The sequence below is a fragment of the Phoenix dactylifera genome, unplaced genomic scaffold (genome assembly GCF_009389715.1).
Source record: "Phoenix dactylifera cultivar Barhee BC4 unplaced genomic scaffold, palm_55x_up_171113_PBpolish2nd_filt_p 000320F, whole genome shotgun sequence".
In the NCBI taxonomy this organism is placed as follows: Eukaryota; Viridiplantae; Streptophyta; class Magnoliopsida; order Arecales; family Arecaceae; genus Phoenix; species Phoenix dactylifera.
In genome coordinates this window covers 404364-420577 of record NW_024067789.1, presented here as the reverse complement: position 1 = coordinate 420577, position 16214 = coordinate 404364, and the positions used below count along the sequence as shown (strand labels likewise).

General features: G+C 35.9%; 1 protein-coding gene across 8 annotated transcripts in view; it reads left to right on the top strand.

Moving 5' to 3' along the window:
- Positions 1-16214, top strand: part of LOC103718442 (sister chromatid cohesion protein PDS5 homolog A) — a 33272-nt gene continuing 17058 nt past the window's right edge. For 4 of the 8 annotated variants that reach the window (XR_605837.3, XR_003387772.2, XR_605838.3 and 1 more), the window contains exons 1-12: positions 2-275; positions 3238-3441; positions 3552-3733; positions 5585-5711; positions 5907-6125; positions 7576-7792; positions 7884-8029; positions 8119-8264; positions 12319-12468; positions 12585-12633; positions 12712-12900; positions 13138-13320. Coding sequence is in view for 5 of the 8 variants with exons in the window: in XM_026809010.2 (XP_026664811.2) it covers positions 183-275; positions 3238-3441; positions 3552-3733; positions 5585-5711; positions 5907-6125; positions 7576-7792; positions 7884-8029; positions 8119-8264; positions 12319-12468; positions 12585-12633; positions 12712-12900; positions 13138-13320 (1905 nt within the window). In the remaining 3 variants the exon portion in view is untranslated. Of the gene's footprint in view, positions 276-3237; positions 3442-3551; positions 3734-5584; positions 5712-5906; positions 6126-7575; positions 7793-7883; positions 8030-8118; positions 8265-12318; positions 12469-12584; positions 12634-12711; positions 12901-13137; positions 13321-16214 lie in introns of all 8 variants that reach the window. The other 4 variants (XM_017845548.3, XM_008807268.3, XM_008807269.4 and 1 more) reach the window with 3 other exon arrangements.

Sequence of the window (16214 nt, the reverse complement as noted above, 5' to 3'; positions counted from 1 at the left end):
TCCGTGTTAAGAGTTTTAGATCTGATTGGCGATGCCGCCTCCTCGCTCATCTCGGTTTGTTTCATTTCCCGTTTATTTCGCTCCCGAGAGAAAATAAAAATAAAGATAAGAAAGAGGGGGAAACCCTTGGCTTGGCTCTCCCTCTCTCCCGAACCCTCGCTCGTCCCGATCGGACGGCCGGAATGGCGCAGAAGCTGCAGCAGCAGCTGAGGGACGTGGGGTCGAAGCTCGAGAACCCTCCCGCTTCCAAAGATGCTCTGGCGAGGCTCTTAAAGGTGGGTTCTTTGGCGTAATTTTGGGTTTCGATGCTATGATTTTTGCTGATTTGTGCTTTAATTGGTCGAAGAATTCGTTCCTCCCTGTCACTCTGGGGTTTTCTTGGTGAATTCTAGGGTTTTGATGCGAAGATATGCAGTTCTTTCTCATTAGGGTTTGGGTTGAGTGGACATGCATGTTTGTGGGTAAAAGATGGGATTTTGGTGTTCGTTTTGAAGTGGATGTCGTTATTGCCGTTATTAAATTGTGAAAAAGCTTGCAAGCTTTTAGCTGCCAAGCGGTATAACTGACGAGAAAAAAAGTAGAGGGTTAAATGGAATAAGTGTTGTTTTATGTTCGTTCCTACAGAAAAGTTGGATTTTTTAAGCATGCAAGCAAGCTCGAAGACAAGCAAACTTTAGACTAACAGCGTGAGGAAGATAGAGTGGAGTCGACTGGGATTTCATTTTCCGATAGCAAAGAATGATCCTATGGCAGTATTCTTTTCCCTAGCCAGATTAATTAAATGATTACATTCTCCTGGGTTTTGAACATTTATTGAGAAGCAAAACATTTGGCATGTATGAATTGTGGAGAAATATTTCTGTCCTTTACTTTCCATTTGAGTTTGGAGCTCAGTTCTTGTATGATTTTTTTTATTGAGCTGCAAAATTAACATGATTTTTTGTTGGTAGCTCTACCAGTCACCTGGTTTCTTAGAATTTGTTACCATAGGTCTATTTTATTGTTAACTTTTAGTTGCTGATTTTGTGATGAAGTTAGAAATTCAAAGCGTGATAGTAATATATACCATAAAGATAAGATGTCAGTTATGTAAAAAATGCCACACAAAGTGATAACCTAGCTATTAAAAGCAGGAGCATGAACGGTGTGGTGGGGTAAAGAGATTCACTGGAGAGGTCAATGAGTTCCATATTACTCATTGCACTATGTGGTATAGAGAATGGAATTGAGAGGGGGAACTCATTTCAGAATAGGTTGGACATGTAGGGATAGGAACGGAACCAACCATTGAATAGACATTGCACCTGAGGAACCTTAATTATGGTATTTTCCTTATAATTATGCTCAATTGATGCGTTAGATTGTGAATGTAGTCAATGAAATCAGTATAGAAATCTATAATACTACATCAATCCTTGACATCACTTGCCTGCTCAGGGCAAGGGGTAGCAATAAATCATTATAGTTGAAATGGATGGAGAATAATAAGGCATGAGAAGATGACAAGAAAGTAAGGGCAACCATTAGAGATATAATGATTTTTTTTGCGAAGCAAATAAAACTGACTAATAAAGCGGATGACTTATACAATATTAGACCTTGAAACGACAGTGTGAAGAGGATATTACCCAGATTATAAGGGCTTCAAGAAGAGGCATAGTTAGAAAAAGATTAATGACTTCCTTTGAACTGAAGATAGAATAGAACAAAATGTACCCAACCAAAGACATGCAATGGAAAAGAATATCATGACTTATTATACTAATTGCTTAGAGAGTAAGTTTGTTTTACAAATTTGTGAGAGCTATCTGTTATTGAAATATATTGTTTTATGAAGTATAGTCCAGAAAGAAGTGGGCATGCGAAAAAAAGGAGCATATAACATGTAATTTTAAAAATATGATGATGTCTTCCTTCAACAACACTTCTTTTCCTTTTGGTTGGGCATGAGCACATGAAAATTGAGGAACTGTGCCTTGAGATTCAAGAGAAATTCATAATGCTTCTGGGCAAACTTTTCCCATTGCATTGTACAGTTGTAGTGAAGATCTGTAAGCATGTGCTGAGCTAGAAAATCAATAGATTTTATAAAGCTAATGAACTAGATTTAATATTCACCGAAAACAAGAATCTAATATCTGTAACTCTAAGACAACATAGAGGACCTTGATTATCTAACAGCTAATGTCAAAAGGAGCTTTTGTAATATATTAGATATGCAAATCATAAAATCAAGACTCTCCATAACAAAGGGATATATTAAATAACACACCAGAATTTTCAGTGGTATTCAAGCTCCCAGTCAACTGTATCATGTAGAGAGTGCACTGTGTTTGCTGAGCTGCAGTCAAATTAAATGGGTGTGCACCTAAACCTTGTTGCAGATCAGATTATGAATCTGCTTACTGATCAGATGGTAGATTAAGTCATTGCAGATTGGATTAGCCATGGTATCTGTTCTCAATGGCTCAATAAATGATAAGGCTGATTAGCGCTACTGGTGGAGAGGTTTTCTAGTTAATAGGTCAGGCATGGATAATTGATTAGACTAGAAGGTCAAGCATTGTGGTCGAATCAAGACTTCATAACGGTTGAAGTGGGTTAATTAAGTCATACCAAACTTTATGGCTTTAGTACCCTGTGAAAACAGAACAGAAGAATATTATTTGCCACTATAGGCTTTCAGCATGATGCATATACAACACTGATTGGACATCTGTGAATTCTGTATACAGTGAGACAAATTCAAAGAAAGACTTGCATCTATACAATCAAGTCATATGCATATAAAGTCAACTAATATGTATATATAATAACTTAAAATCATGGTTGAAAGTACTTTTTTTTTTGGGGTAACTAAAGTGCTATTATTTGTTTGAGATCATTAGATATTTCATAATTTACAAGCATCAGATAACTTTGAGTGCAAAACCATTTCAAATTTGACATGCAATCTGGATATCAATGTTACAACTTATCAAATATTTGTGATGATTGGAAATGTTTAAGGGTTAAGTGTGTCGAGTAGACTTGGGAGTCCCCCAATTTGGACCTGATTTAAAATGTTTGTTAGGTTTGAGTACCAAACCTAGCGTAGATTTTGAATTAGGTTGCATATATGTAAATGCAAACTTATGCACTTTTCTTGGGGCTGGTTATGTGTAAATGCTTTCTATATGAATATTTCTCAATCTCTTGTTTGAGGGGAAAAACCCTAATATATTCTTGGATATTCAGCAAGCTGCAAACTGCCTCTCTGAGATAGATCAGTCACCATTGCCTTCAATGTTGGACTCAATGCGGCCTTGTCTTAATGCAATTGCCAAACAAGAATTGCTGAAACATCAAGATAGGGAAGTCAAAGTTCTGGTAGCAACCTGCATTTGTGAAATCACCAGAATAACTGCACCGGAAGCTCCTTACAGTGACGATGTTCTAAGGGTACTTTCTTTTCTTGACAGAGATAAAATGCATTCAGGCTTTAAGAAGATCTTGGCATAAATTGACTTATATATCTTGTCTTCTGACTATAATGTACTCATTTCTTGCAGGACATATTTCATTTGATTGTTAGTACATTTAGTGGATTAGGTGATATTAACAGTCCATCCTTTGGAAGGAGAGTTGTTATCTTAGAGACGCTTGCAAGATACAGGTCATGTGTTGTGATGTTGGATCTTGAATGTAATGATCTCATATATGAAATGTTCGGTACATTTTTCTCTGTTGTCAGGTATGTTTCATCTGTCAAGCTTAAAAATATAGAGGTTAAAAACTTCCATTGAATATTTCATGCCTTTATATAGAGATGTACTGAGAATGTATATTTTACGAAAGTAGATTATTCTCTTTATTGGCAGTTATCACCTTTACTATTAAAATATGCATTCTTCTTTACATGGAAGACAGATTCTTCTTGGTTCACATCTTCACTGTAGTTGTGTTTTCTTTTGTCTTCATGACTTCCTTGGTTATTATTCTTTTTTTCCCTATGTTGAGCAATAGTGAGCTTAACCTCTCTTGGATTATAGGGGAAGTTTTTATTGACAAAAAACTTTCTAATATCATCCCTGTTACTACAGTTTATTAGCAATATGTACCTATATATATATATATATCTGTTACAGATATTTCTGGAAAATCTTATTACAACCATTGAAGCATTGTAGTTATAATCACTATTCCCTTGAATTTAATATGTTGATTATTATCTCTATATGATGATGAATTGCTTATTTTTTCCTTTCAGATATTGGTATATCCACAATCCTCAGTATTGGCCTTTTTCACTTATGCTATTATATCATTATATCCTTCACCAATTAATTGCCATGCAAGTACACAGCTCACATGTGCTGATTTCTATGGCTATTTAGTCCTTTGAAATTCATAGGGGCTTTGTAAATTATGTTGGACATGTACATTTGTTACATATTGGGAAAAAAAATGCGAAATAAGGAAATGATGTTGTCTATTAGGTTACTGAAATGGTGAGATTATTGTTTAAAATATCAAAGGCTTTTAGCAGGCTTTTCTCTGGTTCCTTAGTTCATATTTGAACAAATGTCATCTTGACTAATACAGAGGTTGGGTTAATGTTTAAGGGCTACTAAAAGAATGTTGGTGTGAGATTCCTGTAAGCAGGTCCATTGCCTCGTCCCTTAACATGGCATTTGGAAGAGTGCCTCACATTTTATCCTTACATTTGTATAATTTTTTAGAAATTTTCTCTTGTTTTCAATATCTTTTCTTTCATCACTTCCACATCACTGTAAGTTCTTGACCTTTTTCTATAAACTTCCGAAAGGACAAAGCAGATGCACTATTCTGATATTGAAGGCTCTATCTCTGAAAGCAATATAGAGCTAAAATAAACTTGGAAGACTAAGGGCTTGTTTGGAAAATACCAGCAGGATTGGGCCAGATTTCCCATAGGATCATGGATTACACAGTCTATTTAAGTAAGGCATATCAACCCACTTCCTCTCCAGCCCAAAATCCTATGGAAAGAAAAAAAAAGACCTCCATAGGTTTTTATTTTTTTTCATCCTACATTCCAACAGGCCTTTAGATGGGAATTAGGCCAAAATTGGGATAGGCCTTTAGAAGAAAACGGGTTGAGCAGGCTAACAGGCCCGATTTCTTTCCAGCCCAATGTTGCTGGATTTCCCAAGCTGGCCCTAAGATGGATGGAAGTGATCATGTTGATATAACGATGGCATGTGTCAATTTGTACACAAGACTCATGCCAAGCACTATCTTTTATACTCCCTCTTGTATCAAGTGATTTTGTTGAACTTTTGGCCTCTGCCATGTAGCTACATGGTGATGCGCTATGGCATTTGTTTGGCTTTTAGATTTTTAACTATTGTTTGTGCAAATGCATCAAATTTCTTTTTCAGGAAAGTAAGTCTTATGTGCGTTTGTGCCTGAGTCTGTAAATGTGGAGGTGTTTGTGTTTCTTTTATTGGTTTAGACTCTAGAGTATTTTTAAATGAATTGCATTTGTTCGGTTTATCTTTAAAGATCATGAGAAGAGTGTTGTAATTTTACTTGACTGTGCCTTTTGACTTATCACATGCAGTGATGACCATCCACAAAACGTTTTGACTTCAATGCAAACAATTATGTCCCTTATTTTCGATGAGAGTGAGGATATACAGGATAATTTGTTAAGTACCATCCTCTCTGCTTTGGGTCGGAAAAGAAATGTGAGTGCGCTTCTTGTTCTTCTCCTCATTTTTCTTTTTCTTCTTCTCATACTTTCTTCTATGACTGTCTTTTCTTTCTTGTCTTCTTCCCTAGCATATTATATATGTTTAGAGTTGTGCTCCTCTCAAGCTTAAGACCTATTTCTTCTGTATTTTCTTTTTAAAGAGTTGATTTTGTGGAATTTGTGGAACTAGGATTATTCTATGGCGGCACGGAGGCTTGCGATGAATGTCATAGAACATTGTGCACGAAAACTTGAGCCTTGCATAATGCAGTTTCTTGTATCATCGCTATCAGGCGACAATAGTTATTTGAACAAATCACTTGACCATCACGAAGTCATCTATGATATATATCAGTGTGCACCCCAGATTCTCACAGGAATCACTCCTTATATTACAGGAGAGTTGCTGGTAAGGACTCCATATTGCTAATTGTCTTTATTATTACCTTCTCTTTAATAGATGCTACTGTTCTTTGTAACTTAAGGTGTGCCAGGATGGTATGAACTGATCTTATCTATATTTAAATAATTCCTAATTCTCTGGAATTCCAATGTCATTGTCTTTGTTCATTTGCGCTAAGCAATGCTGTAGTTCTTAAACTATCTTCTCTCACCTAAGTTAAATTCACGAATCCATAGCCAAGTGGTGTATCTATTCCTTTTAGGCATTCAAAGTCAATTTATGCTAGCCTTTGATTCATAAGATCTTTGTAAGGGATCTACCTAATTCCCAGCCTTGTCTTGACTGTGATGATGTCCACTTATAAAATATGAACTGATTTATTATTCCATCTAATAGTTGAACATGTTAAAAAATTATGTAAATAGTTAAAGACATGAAATAAGCTGACAAGAATATAAACTTGTAGGTATATATGCTTTACTACATAGCCACATTTTTTTTAAGTGGTCAATGTTTCATTATAGTTCTGTATTATTAGAGAATTTGTGTCTGGGTCCTTTTTTCCTCCTCTCTATGGCTACTTGTTGGTTATTGTACTATCCAGATATATTTGGACCCATAACTTTGACTCATTTATTAGTAAATTGCATTCTTAAGTTGTGGGTTACATTAAAAACATTTTGGTCTTTCAAGTGGTTGCAGAAGCGAAAAAGGCTCCTGCTGCTCCTCTGTACCTTGCCTTCTGCTTCTGTCTTCTAGGTTTTACTCTGCTACATCTCTTTTTCTTTCAATTTTAGGCTTGAAGACTTTAAGGAATATTATGCTTAGCTTATTTAGATCTTCTGCCTGTTGTTTTGCAGGCCTGGTAATAGTTACCTGTATGGACGAAACATCGGATCTAAATTTCAGTCAGTTTTTGAGACTTAGATACAAAAACTTAGGTTATCTGTGGAGGAACCATGTTTTATTTAATTTAGTGAAAGCACATTAAACAATAGCTTAATTTGTTGGAAAGAGTTCCCCAGTCAGAAGGTATATGAATGCAAAATCCCATAGCTCAACAAGCCATAAAAGTGCATATTTCGAGATATTTCTGTGTAAGCTTGGTTAGACCAGTATTTTAATTCAGTGTGGTTACTTTGTGATTTTAAGATTGGAAACATTGACATCATCATGACCTTCATTAACCACAATGAGTGATGCAATGGGAGGCTATTCTTCTAATTTTACCCAAAAAATAATTATCATCGATTTAATTAAAATTTAATGATAAAAATGATGAAATGTTCTAAGAGCCTTGGGTCATTCACTCTTGATGTGGATAATTTATTGCAGTTCTGATATTAGGAAATTATCGATCGTATTTAAATTAGATAGCCTAGATCTTTTTTGCCCTTCTTAAATTAAACAAAGAATATTTTAGTAGTTCTGACTCCTTAATTTTAAACTTCTATAGACAGATAAGTTAGATGTTCGGCTGAAGGCGGTGCAATTACTTGGTGACCTGTTTGCTTTACCTGGTGTATCAATCTCTGAATCTTTTCAGCCACTCTTCTCTGAGTTTTTAAAGAGATTGACTGATAGGGTAGTGGAAGTCCGTATTTCTGTAATTGAACACTTGAAGCATTGCCTGATATCAAATCCTTCCCGACCTGAAGCTCCTCAGATCATCAGTAAGGAGGCATAGTCTGATTTGTGTTTTGATTAGCTATTAATACGCTTTTTGTTTATCATTTCTGTTGTGATGGTTGTCCTTGTTTTCAGAGGCGCTAAGCGATCGATTGTTGGATTACGATGGAAATGTTCGGAAACAAGTTGTTTCTGCAGTTTATGATGTGGCTTGCCATTCGTTGAAAATCATTCCAGCTGAGATAGCTAGGCTGGTTGCAGAACGCCTTCGAGACAAATCTGTTTGTCCTGCTTATCTTTATTGCTAATTGATTAAATTTGTTTTTTATGATTAATTTCATAACATGGTTTTCTTTTTAAATATTTTCAGCTGTCTGTCAAAAGATATACAATGGAAAGGCTGGCTGATTTATACAAACTTAATTGCATAAAGAGCTCTGAGAGCTCGATAGATATTGAAGATTTTGAGTGGATACCTGGGAAGATATTGAGATGCTTATATGACAAAGATTTTAGGTAAGAATTATCCAGGACAGTGGCGGTTTTGGTTGCTCATGTGGTGTTTTGTTGACAATTGTTACTTGATATGTATGAAATGGATCCAAATATCATTTGCATTAAGTATATTAGAGGAACTCTAGAAGTTGCACAAATTAAGGACAAAGTGATCGAGAATTGATTTAGATGGTATAGACATGTAAAATGAATGTTCAAGGGGACTTCAATAAGGCGAGGAACTTTAATTATTGTAGGAGAGAAAGTGGAAGAACTAATGTAAGTATATAGCATGGATGGAAGTTGTGAGAAAGGATATTGAAAGCTGGAAATAGCATCATGGATTGCCCTAAAAGGGAATGGTTGGCATATGAGATTCATAGAGCTGACCCTGAGTAATTGGGAGAAGACCTGATGCATTTGTTGTATAACATGTATGATGGAATAATAGTAACCATAACCATGAAACCTTTTCCAGCAATTTAGGGCTTTCTTAAGTGTTAATGCAAGCTTTTCCAAGTCCATTTTCTCTGCTTCAATCAGTTCTTGCTTTGACCTTCCCCTTTTTAATTGGTCCTTGAATACAAATTCAATCATTTTGCTAATTGGTACAGTCTCATAATTTTGTTGCATGTGCTGATCAGTGTTGCAATCAGTTTTTCAAAAAAAATGAAAGTTGTGGTACTTGATGTCACTCTATAGTTGCTATTACTTGTTAGTTAGCAAAAGGCAAATCCTTGTGTATGGTCATTGACAATGCAAGATTTTGATGCACAGACAATCATGTCATATATATCATGTTTCCATTAGTTGATAATATTCATGTTTATCTCCCTCAAATATGTCTTCTAATGAAGGACCAAAATGCCTGTCTATACCATTTCTCAATTATGATACATGTCATGCCAACAAGTCATTAATACTATGCCAGGTGCCTACATTTATACTTACTGCGCTAGTCAATATCATATTGGCTTTTATGCGTGCATTTTGAAACAATATGCACTTGTATAGGATGGCAATGACAAAATAGCCATTCGACATTAACTGTAGCTGAGAAACAAAGGTGATCCATTCTCCATTGTACATAATCTCCTTGTAATGCTACTAATATATAGCGTTACATTGTATTGACAATATGTTCACAACATTCAACATGCGTTGTTAAGTTGTAAACAAGTCGCAGGTTCCCATGTAGTTTTTTATCATGAATTTTAAGCCTAGACATGTGTATCTATCTCAGTTTTTATGAGAGATTACTTGAAATGAACCCATATACATGTTGAACGACAACCAACACCAACGTTGATATCAAAAGCGATATTATATCTTAATTTTTATGTATTAGTTCAACTATATATATATATATATGTTCCAAACCTGTCTATATTCTAGTATAAATCAGTTATAATTGGTCTATCTTACAAAGAATGATTGAATAAAGCAGTATATCTTAGTTTTTATGGATTGACTAAACTATATTTTTTTGCTTCAAACCTGTCTATATTCTAGTATAGATTAGTCATAATTGGTTGAGTTTACCAAGAATGTTTGAATAAAGCAGTGTATCTTGCATGCTGATTGTGAATCAGAGGTTAAAGCACCGGTAGACATGGTTGATCTGACACAATATGTTCTGTGCCAGTTTCTGCTAGCACATGACACTGGCATGTTACAGGCTGCATGCAACCATGCCAAGCACTGGCATAGCACAACATTCCTTGGTACATAATGTGCCAGTGCCAGCCAATTGTCTCCATTCTTGCTATGAATCTTGTTTTCATTACAGTGCTAGCCAATTATCTCCGTGGTATGATGCAGTTCACATACTGTGCTGACTTCTGACTCGCACAATCATGTTATGCTACACTTTAATCCCTTTGGTCTTATTTAAACTTCATATTGTTGCCTATGTTCCTTGACATGGTTGCGAAATGCTTAATGCAAGTTTGTGCTGAAAAGGTGATTTTTCTAAATTCTTAGGCCTTGTAATTCATTTTAGAGTTTTAGGAAAACAAGGACTGAAGAACATACGTAAGAATGATTGTGAAAATATATTATCTTAATTCTTATATCTGTACGTTAAGTCTTCCCAAGTTTTTAATTTCAACCACAATGTGCTTGGTATCGGCTGGACTAAAATGAAACCAATCCCAGTATGGCATTTCATTTGGTTTAGCACTTCAATTGTGATTGTGGCCAATATTGTTAGTTTAAATCAGGGACTGCTGAACCCAGCCGAACTGTCCGGTTCAGCTTGAATCAAACTAACCCGTCGGACGACCTAGTCTATGACCGGGTCAGTTCTCCATTAGAAAATGGTTCCGGCCACCTAGGAGCAGGAACCTGATTGGATCTGGCTGGAACCGGTCGGAACCGGACGGTTCTGTCCGGTTCGACTCGGTCCAAACCGTACTGATCATAGACTGGGTATGGGTCTTTGTACCGGTTCGGCGAACCTTGTTTTAAATTGACATACGGATGGCACATTAGTTTCATTTGTGTTGACTTTCATTTTTTTTGAGTTGGAAGAGGAGCATGCCTTCAGGTAATAGATTCTTTGTGTGAAAGACATTTTAGAATGATGTGGCATGAATTTCGTTTGCTTTGAGAAGACTGGAATTCAAGAAGCTGTCTCTCTATGTTGATGGTCATATTTGTTCATATGAAGTAAGATCTTGCTTATATTCCATGAAGTGTCCCAGATTTGAAAATAATGTGATCTAACAAAGAACCAAAATTTATTTTTTATTCTCTGTTTTCTATACAATATATGGTATAGGTAGTGTGGTTTATCATTTTCTCTAACTTGTGATATTTCCTAAATTTTTCCTAAATTTAAACATTTTCCTCTTATTTTTTGGTATTTTCCTTGTTTTGTGTTGGATTTTAATGTTTATATCATTTGGACGGAAACCAGAGATGATAACCAATAATTTGTAATACTATTTTTTTTGTTATAACTTGTAATGTTTGTCTTTGTTTAGTAAACTTTTTTCTTGATATTTTTTCCTTTGATGGTGAATAGTCACTTATTTATATGGTTTTGGACCAGAATTGCTTAAATGGAGCAAATTTTCAATTTTTTGCCTTAACCTGAACCATGGACGAAACAAAGCCTTCTTCTTCTTGAGAAAAGGGAGGCCTAATTAATTTCTGCAGAACCATGTTTTTGAGAACTTAATTTGTACAGCCTTAGCATTTCAGTAACCAGTTGTGGGATTTTTTTTTTCAAAAAAAAACTAGCAAAATATGTTCAATAATTAACAACTAGTGGTAGCTTGACTGCTATAATTTAAAGCAATTTCTGATTTCTTTTATGTTTGTCTGTATGGCCTTTAGGAACATCTTGTGGCCAGGTGGAGAGACAATTAGCATCGAAAAACAAGGAGGACTGTGAACTTGTGGACCAAACATATGTGGTTATAGGGCCCTTTCCTTTTGTTGATTGAAACAGTACTTTTCCTTATTTGAAGTCTCAGCATCAGTAGTTCTGAGATACCACCTTGTTGAACAGAGGTCCTTGTAACATGTTATTCTAGCCACTCTAGGAACAAGGATGTCTATTTCTTTTCTCCCTCATCGATCAAAGCAAATTATGTTTTGAGCCAGTTTCCGGAAGTTGATATGATTTAATTGCATTAAGAAATATTGGGCCTCTTTTTGCTTAGTGGGCTCTATATTTTGTAGGAAAATCATTTATTCTTCATCTTAGAGTTACACAGTAGTGCTCATCCGAACACTCTGTTAATTTCCTTTTTCATTAACAGAGTTGTTCAGTTTTTTGTAGAACTAACAATAAATTGTGCGCTCTAGCAATATCTAAAGTGAGTAAACACCATCCTATGAGAGAACTATGTATTGAATTATAATTTTTGTTCCTAAGCCTCCAAATACATTTGCTTTCTGCTGTTTCTCCATGGAAGTTGGTTGTAAGTGTATTAAGGGTTTTGGGCAAGGATACCTCTGTTGGATGATAGAGCATCCTATTAAGCAACTTGGTTTGATTTCGCCCCCCTTTTTTCTGTCCTTTTAAAGAGGATATGCTTGTAACATTTCGGGGAACTTCATACAGATTGGAGACGATCGAGCTTATTTTGTGTGGTTCTTTGTTCCCATCTGAGTTCTCAATCAAAGATAAGGTGAAACATTGGGTAACAATTTTCTCGAGGTTTGATAAAGTTGAGGTCAAGGCTCTTGAACAGGTTCTTTTGCAAAAGCACAGGTTTGTATAGATTCCATCATGATTTTATGGGATTTCCAATGTTGTCTGTTTAGTTAAGTATCTTGTATTTGATAGGCTTTGCACGGATTTTCAGGTGATTTCCTCTTGGATTGCAGGTTACAGCAAGAATTGCAGAAGTATCTCTCTCTTAGACAGACACATCAGGTTTGCAAATATTTGATATTGTCAGTACAATTACATAATTTCAAGATGCTGTTACAAATCAGTCTCGCTGAAAAGCAGGAAGATGCCCCTGACCTTCAAAAGAGAATTTCTGGCTCCTTCCGTATTATGTCTCGCTTGTTCAGTGATCCTGCAAAGGCCGAGGAGAGTTTTGTGACTCTCAATCAGCTAAAAGATGTGAATATATGGAAAATTCTGGCAAGCCTACTTGATCCTAGCACTAGTTTCTGTCAAGCATGGTCATATCGGGTATTTAATGTTCTCTGATTCAAGTGAATACCTTTAAGGATATAATTCATAAAAGTGATTATAACATGGTCAGTATATTTCATAGCTTCAGAATATTAAAGTGCTGGAGCTTGTAGTGTAACTGTCGCCAAATACATGTTAACTTACAGCAAAAAAGATAAATGACATGTAATAAGTCAATCAGCTGGCTTTCATCTGTGGATTTTGGGATTTTTGATATAATTTCCCTGTTTGCAGGATGAATTGCTTAAGATCCTTGGAGAAAGACACCCACTTTATGATTTTATGGGAATGCTTTCAATAAAATGTTCATATCTACTCTTCAATAAGGAGTATGTTAAGGAGATTCTTTCAGAAACTGCTGCACAACAATCTGTTGGAAATACAAGGCTTGTGTCATCATGCATGAATCTACTTACGGTAACATATACCCTTGTCACTTAGATATTTTAAGTTTTATGAAAGTGAACTTGTATAATATTTAAATGTGAGTTTTTGCTTCTGCTGATTGACATGATATATCCAAACAAATGGACACTTTTCACAGAATGGCTGGGTTTGAAAATTCTAATAAAATCCAAAGATCATCTGCTTGCTAATGTTGGATCCATGACCTTTTAGCTTTTAAGTAGTTTGATGCAAAAAAGGTTTATTTTAAAATAGTGTGCTGAATGAATCAGTGAATCTTGTTGAGTCAAATTCTAGACATAATTGAGTTAGCTACCAATACATGGATTCAGTCCCAACATGCGATTCAAAAGTCAAGACTATGCTCATGATCCTCAAATACATTTGAAGCAGTGGGTTTAGTAGAATTCGAAAGCTTAGAAGTGATTTTGGATACGTTAACATGCTAAGAGATGCAGGATCGAATTGGAATGACCAGCGTTGTGCGCGAAAGGACCATAGGAATGAGATAGTTTAGGGTTTAAAGTAGCTTTATTGCTTCCAGTCTGAGTCCTGAGAACAGGACGGCAATGAACTAATAGTAATTTTCTGGGGATCAAATAACCTTACTCTAGGGTTTTATATGTGAAAGAGCCTATGAGAAATAAAGATCTAGGGTTTTCAAGGCTCAACTGAATGGTTCACTATAGGGTTATAATTAGATTTCAGCAGTTTAATTCACACAGATTTAAACAGGCGGCAGTAACTTTTGGAAAGATTAAATTATAGAGAATTAAGTATTAAAAAAAGGGCGGCTAGGTGCATGAGGTTCCTGCTATGTTCGGGGAGGGTCAGATCTACATAGTCTTACCCCCACATGGAAAGAGGCTATTTTTGTGTTTCGAACCTGTGACTCTAGATCGTGATAGAGCTATCTTCCCGTTACCCTAAGGATTACCCTCTAGAGAACAAGTATTGAGATCCCTATTCATATTGAAACCAACAAGTATTTCAGTGCAGTGATTAAAACTAGAAAGATATTAAAGGGAAACTGAAATCTGATGGTAATCTTTGAAATAATAGCGGCAAGCAATTAACAGAAAATAATATAGAGAAAAAAATTAGTAGAGGAAGAAAAGAGGGTAGAAAATATGGCAAAGATATGGGAGAAAGGGAGGAAAAACAGTCGGCTCATAGCCTTCTTCACTTCATCAAAACTTTTCAGCATACCTCACCTTGCAACAGGTCCTTTCTGGACTCTTTGTAGAATCAACAAAATTGCTAGAAATTTCCCAGTTGGAGTGATGCAGGACTCATATAAATATAGAAAGAAATCCCTCAAAAATCTCACTAATTAACCTCTATTTGACTCTTAGTAGGACTCTTTAAAGGTCATAGTTACTGAAGCATACACTGTTTATGCTACACTGATATAGTAGATACTTTTCTATCTAAAACACATTGATTAATGAAAGAAACAAAATATATAAGTCAGAATTGAACAACTTATAAACCAAATAAAATAGAAAAAGAAGCTTGGACTGTTGGACTTTTGTTGACCACACTATGGACTGAAAGGATGCTCCGTCATCACTTAGTCTATCTTTTGCTTAGTGGTGCAGTTTTTAAGGGCTGTTGCAGCTGCATGGCACTGCTGCTACTATCACTTGTGTTGCTGTCACAGGCTAGCTTGTGCTCTCTCGTGCTGGTGTTACCATTGCCATCACCTGTGCCCCATCTGCTTTACTTTTCTACTTCTGCTGATATTATTGTGATATATGTTACTGAAACCTTATAGCTGGTTTCATGCCCATGCCATCCTAGAAGCTTTGCAGTTGCTTTTAAGCTACTTTAAGAAAGTTGATTTCTTTGCTCAGCCTCTGTTTTCATCTTGGGACTCCTAGCTGAAGGTATGAGTAAAAATCTAGAGAGAAGGGTGAAGAGAAGAATGGAGAGAGAGAAGGGAGATGGGGGGCAATCTATTTATCTATTCTAGTGCCTGAGTAGATTTTGGAATAGTCTTTCATACATCAATGGGTAAGTTGTTGAAAGGTAGGATACCATATTCTCATTACTGGCTTGTGCTGTTTAACAGTGGTAAAACTGTATGATATCCAATATTGAGTAGGACTTCCTCATGGGAGTTTTACTTATGGAAGAAACTAACATTTCAGCTATAGCTGCATTGATGGAGGTTGCTCGATATAGCCATAAGGAGATATGATTTAGGTGATGAGGACCAAGAGATTCATAAGGAATGGAAAAGAGTCACATGAAGAGCAGAAAGCAAAACATTATAAGGCTCCAGAGCCAATAAAAATGCTAAAGACATGAAATGATGGCAGAAATTGTGGAAATAATTTTAAAGCAAGCAGAAGGTGAAGAACTAGAATGTTATCAGAGAATAGTAAGAGAATAAATGAAGAAAGTCTAGAGAACATCAAAAGAAATCCTCGAATAAGCAAGAAATAAATTGACAAGGGACAAGGGGATGAAAACAGGGTTGGAATTATATTAAGGTGCTTTGAGTAGTTAGTGGAGGATTTGACAAGTGAATAAGAGGTAAATAAATGTGTAAATAGAGCGTCTTGGCCATAAGAATCGATGTCAACTCTACATTGAGCATTAAACTACAAAAGGATCTGTTGGAGATATGAACCATGGTCTGCTGTTTTAATTTGAGCCAAATTTGAATGTGGCTAGGGAAAGGAAATAATGAAACAATGGACATACTTGTTGGCAGACATGGTTTCATGTGAAGGTCTGAAGCGAGGATTCCCAACTAGGTCATCTTGTAACTGAGAAGCAAGAGTTGGGTGAGCCATGAGAAGATTTCAGAGTATCCACTTGGGGCAATAGCCCTATATATATATATACTCCAGAAAAGGTTGAAACTTTCCTCATATACGGTAGAACTGTATAAGCAC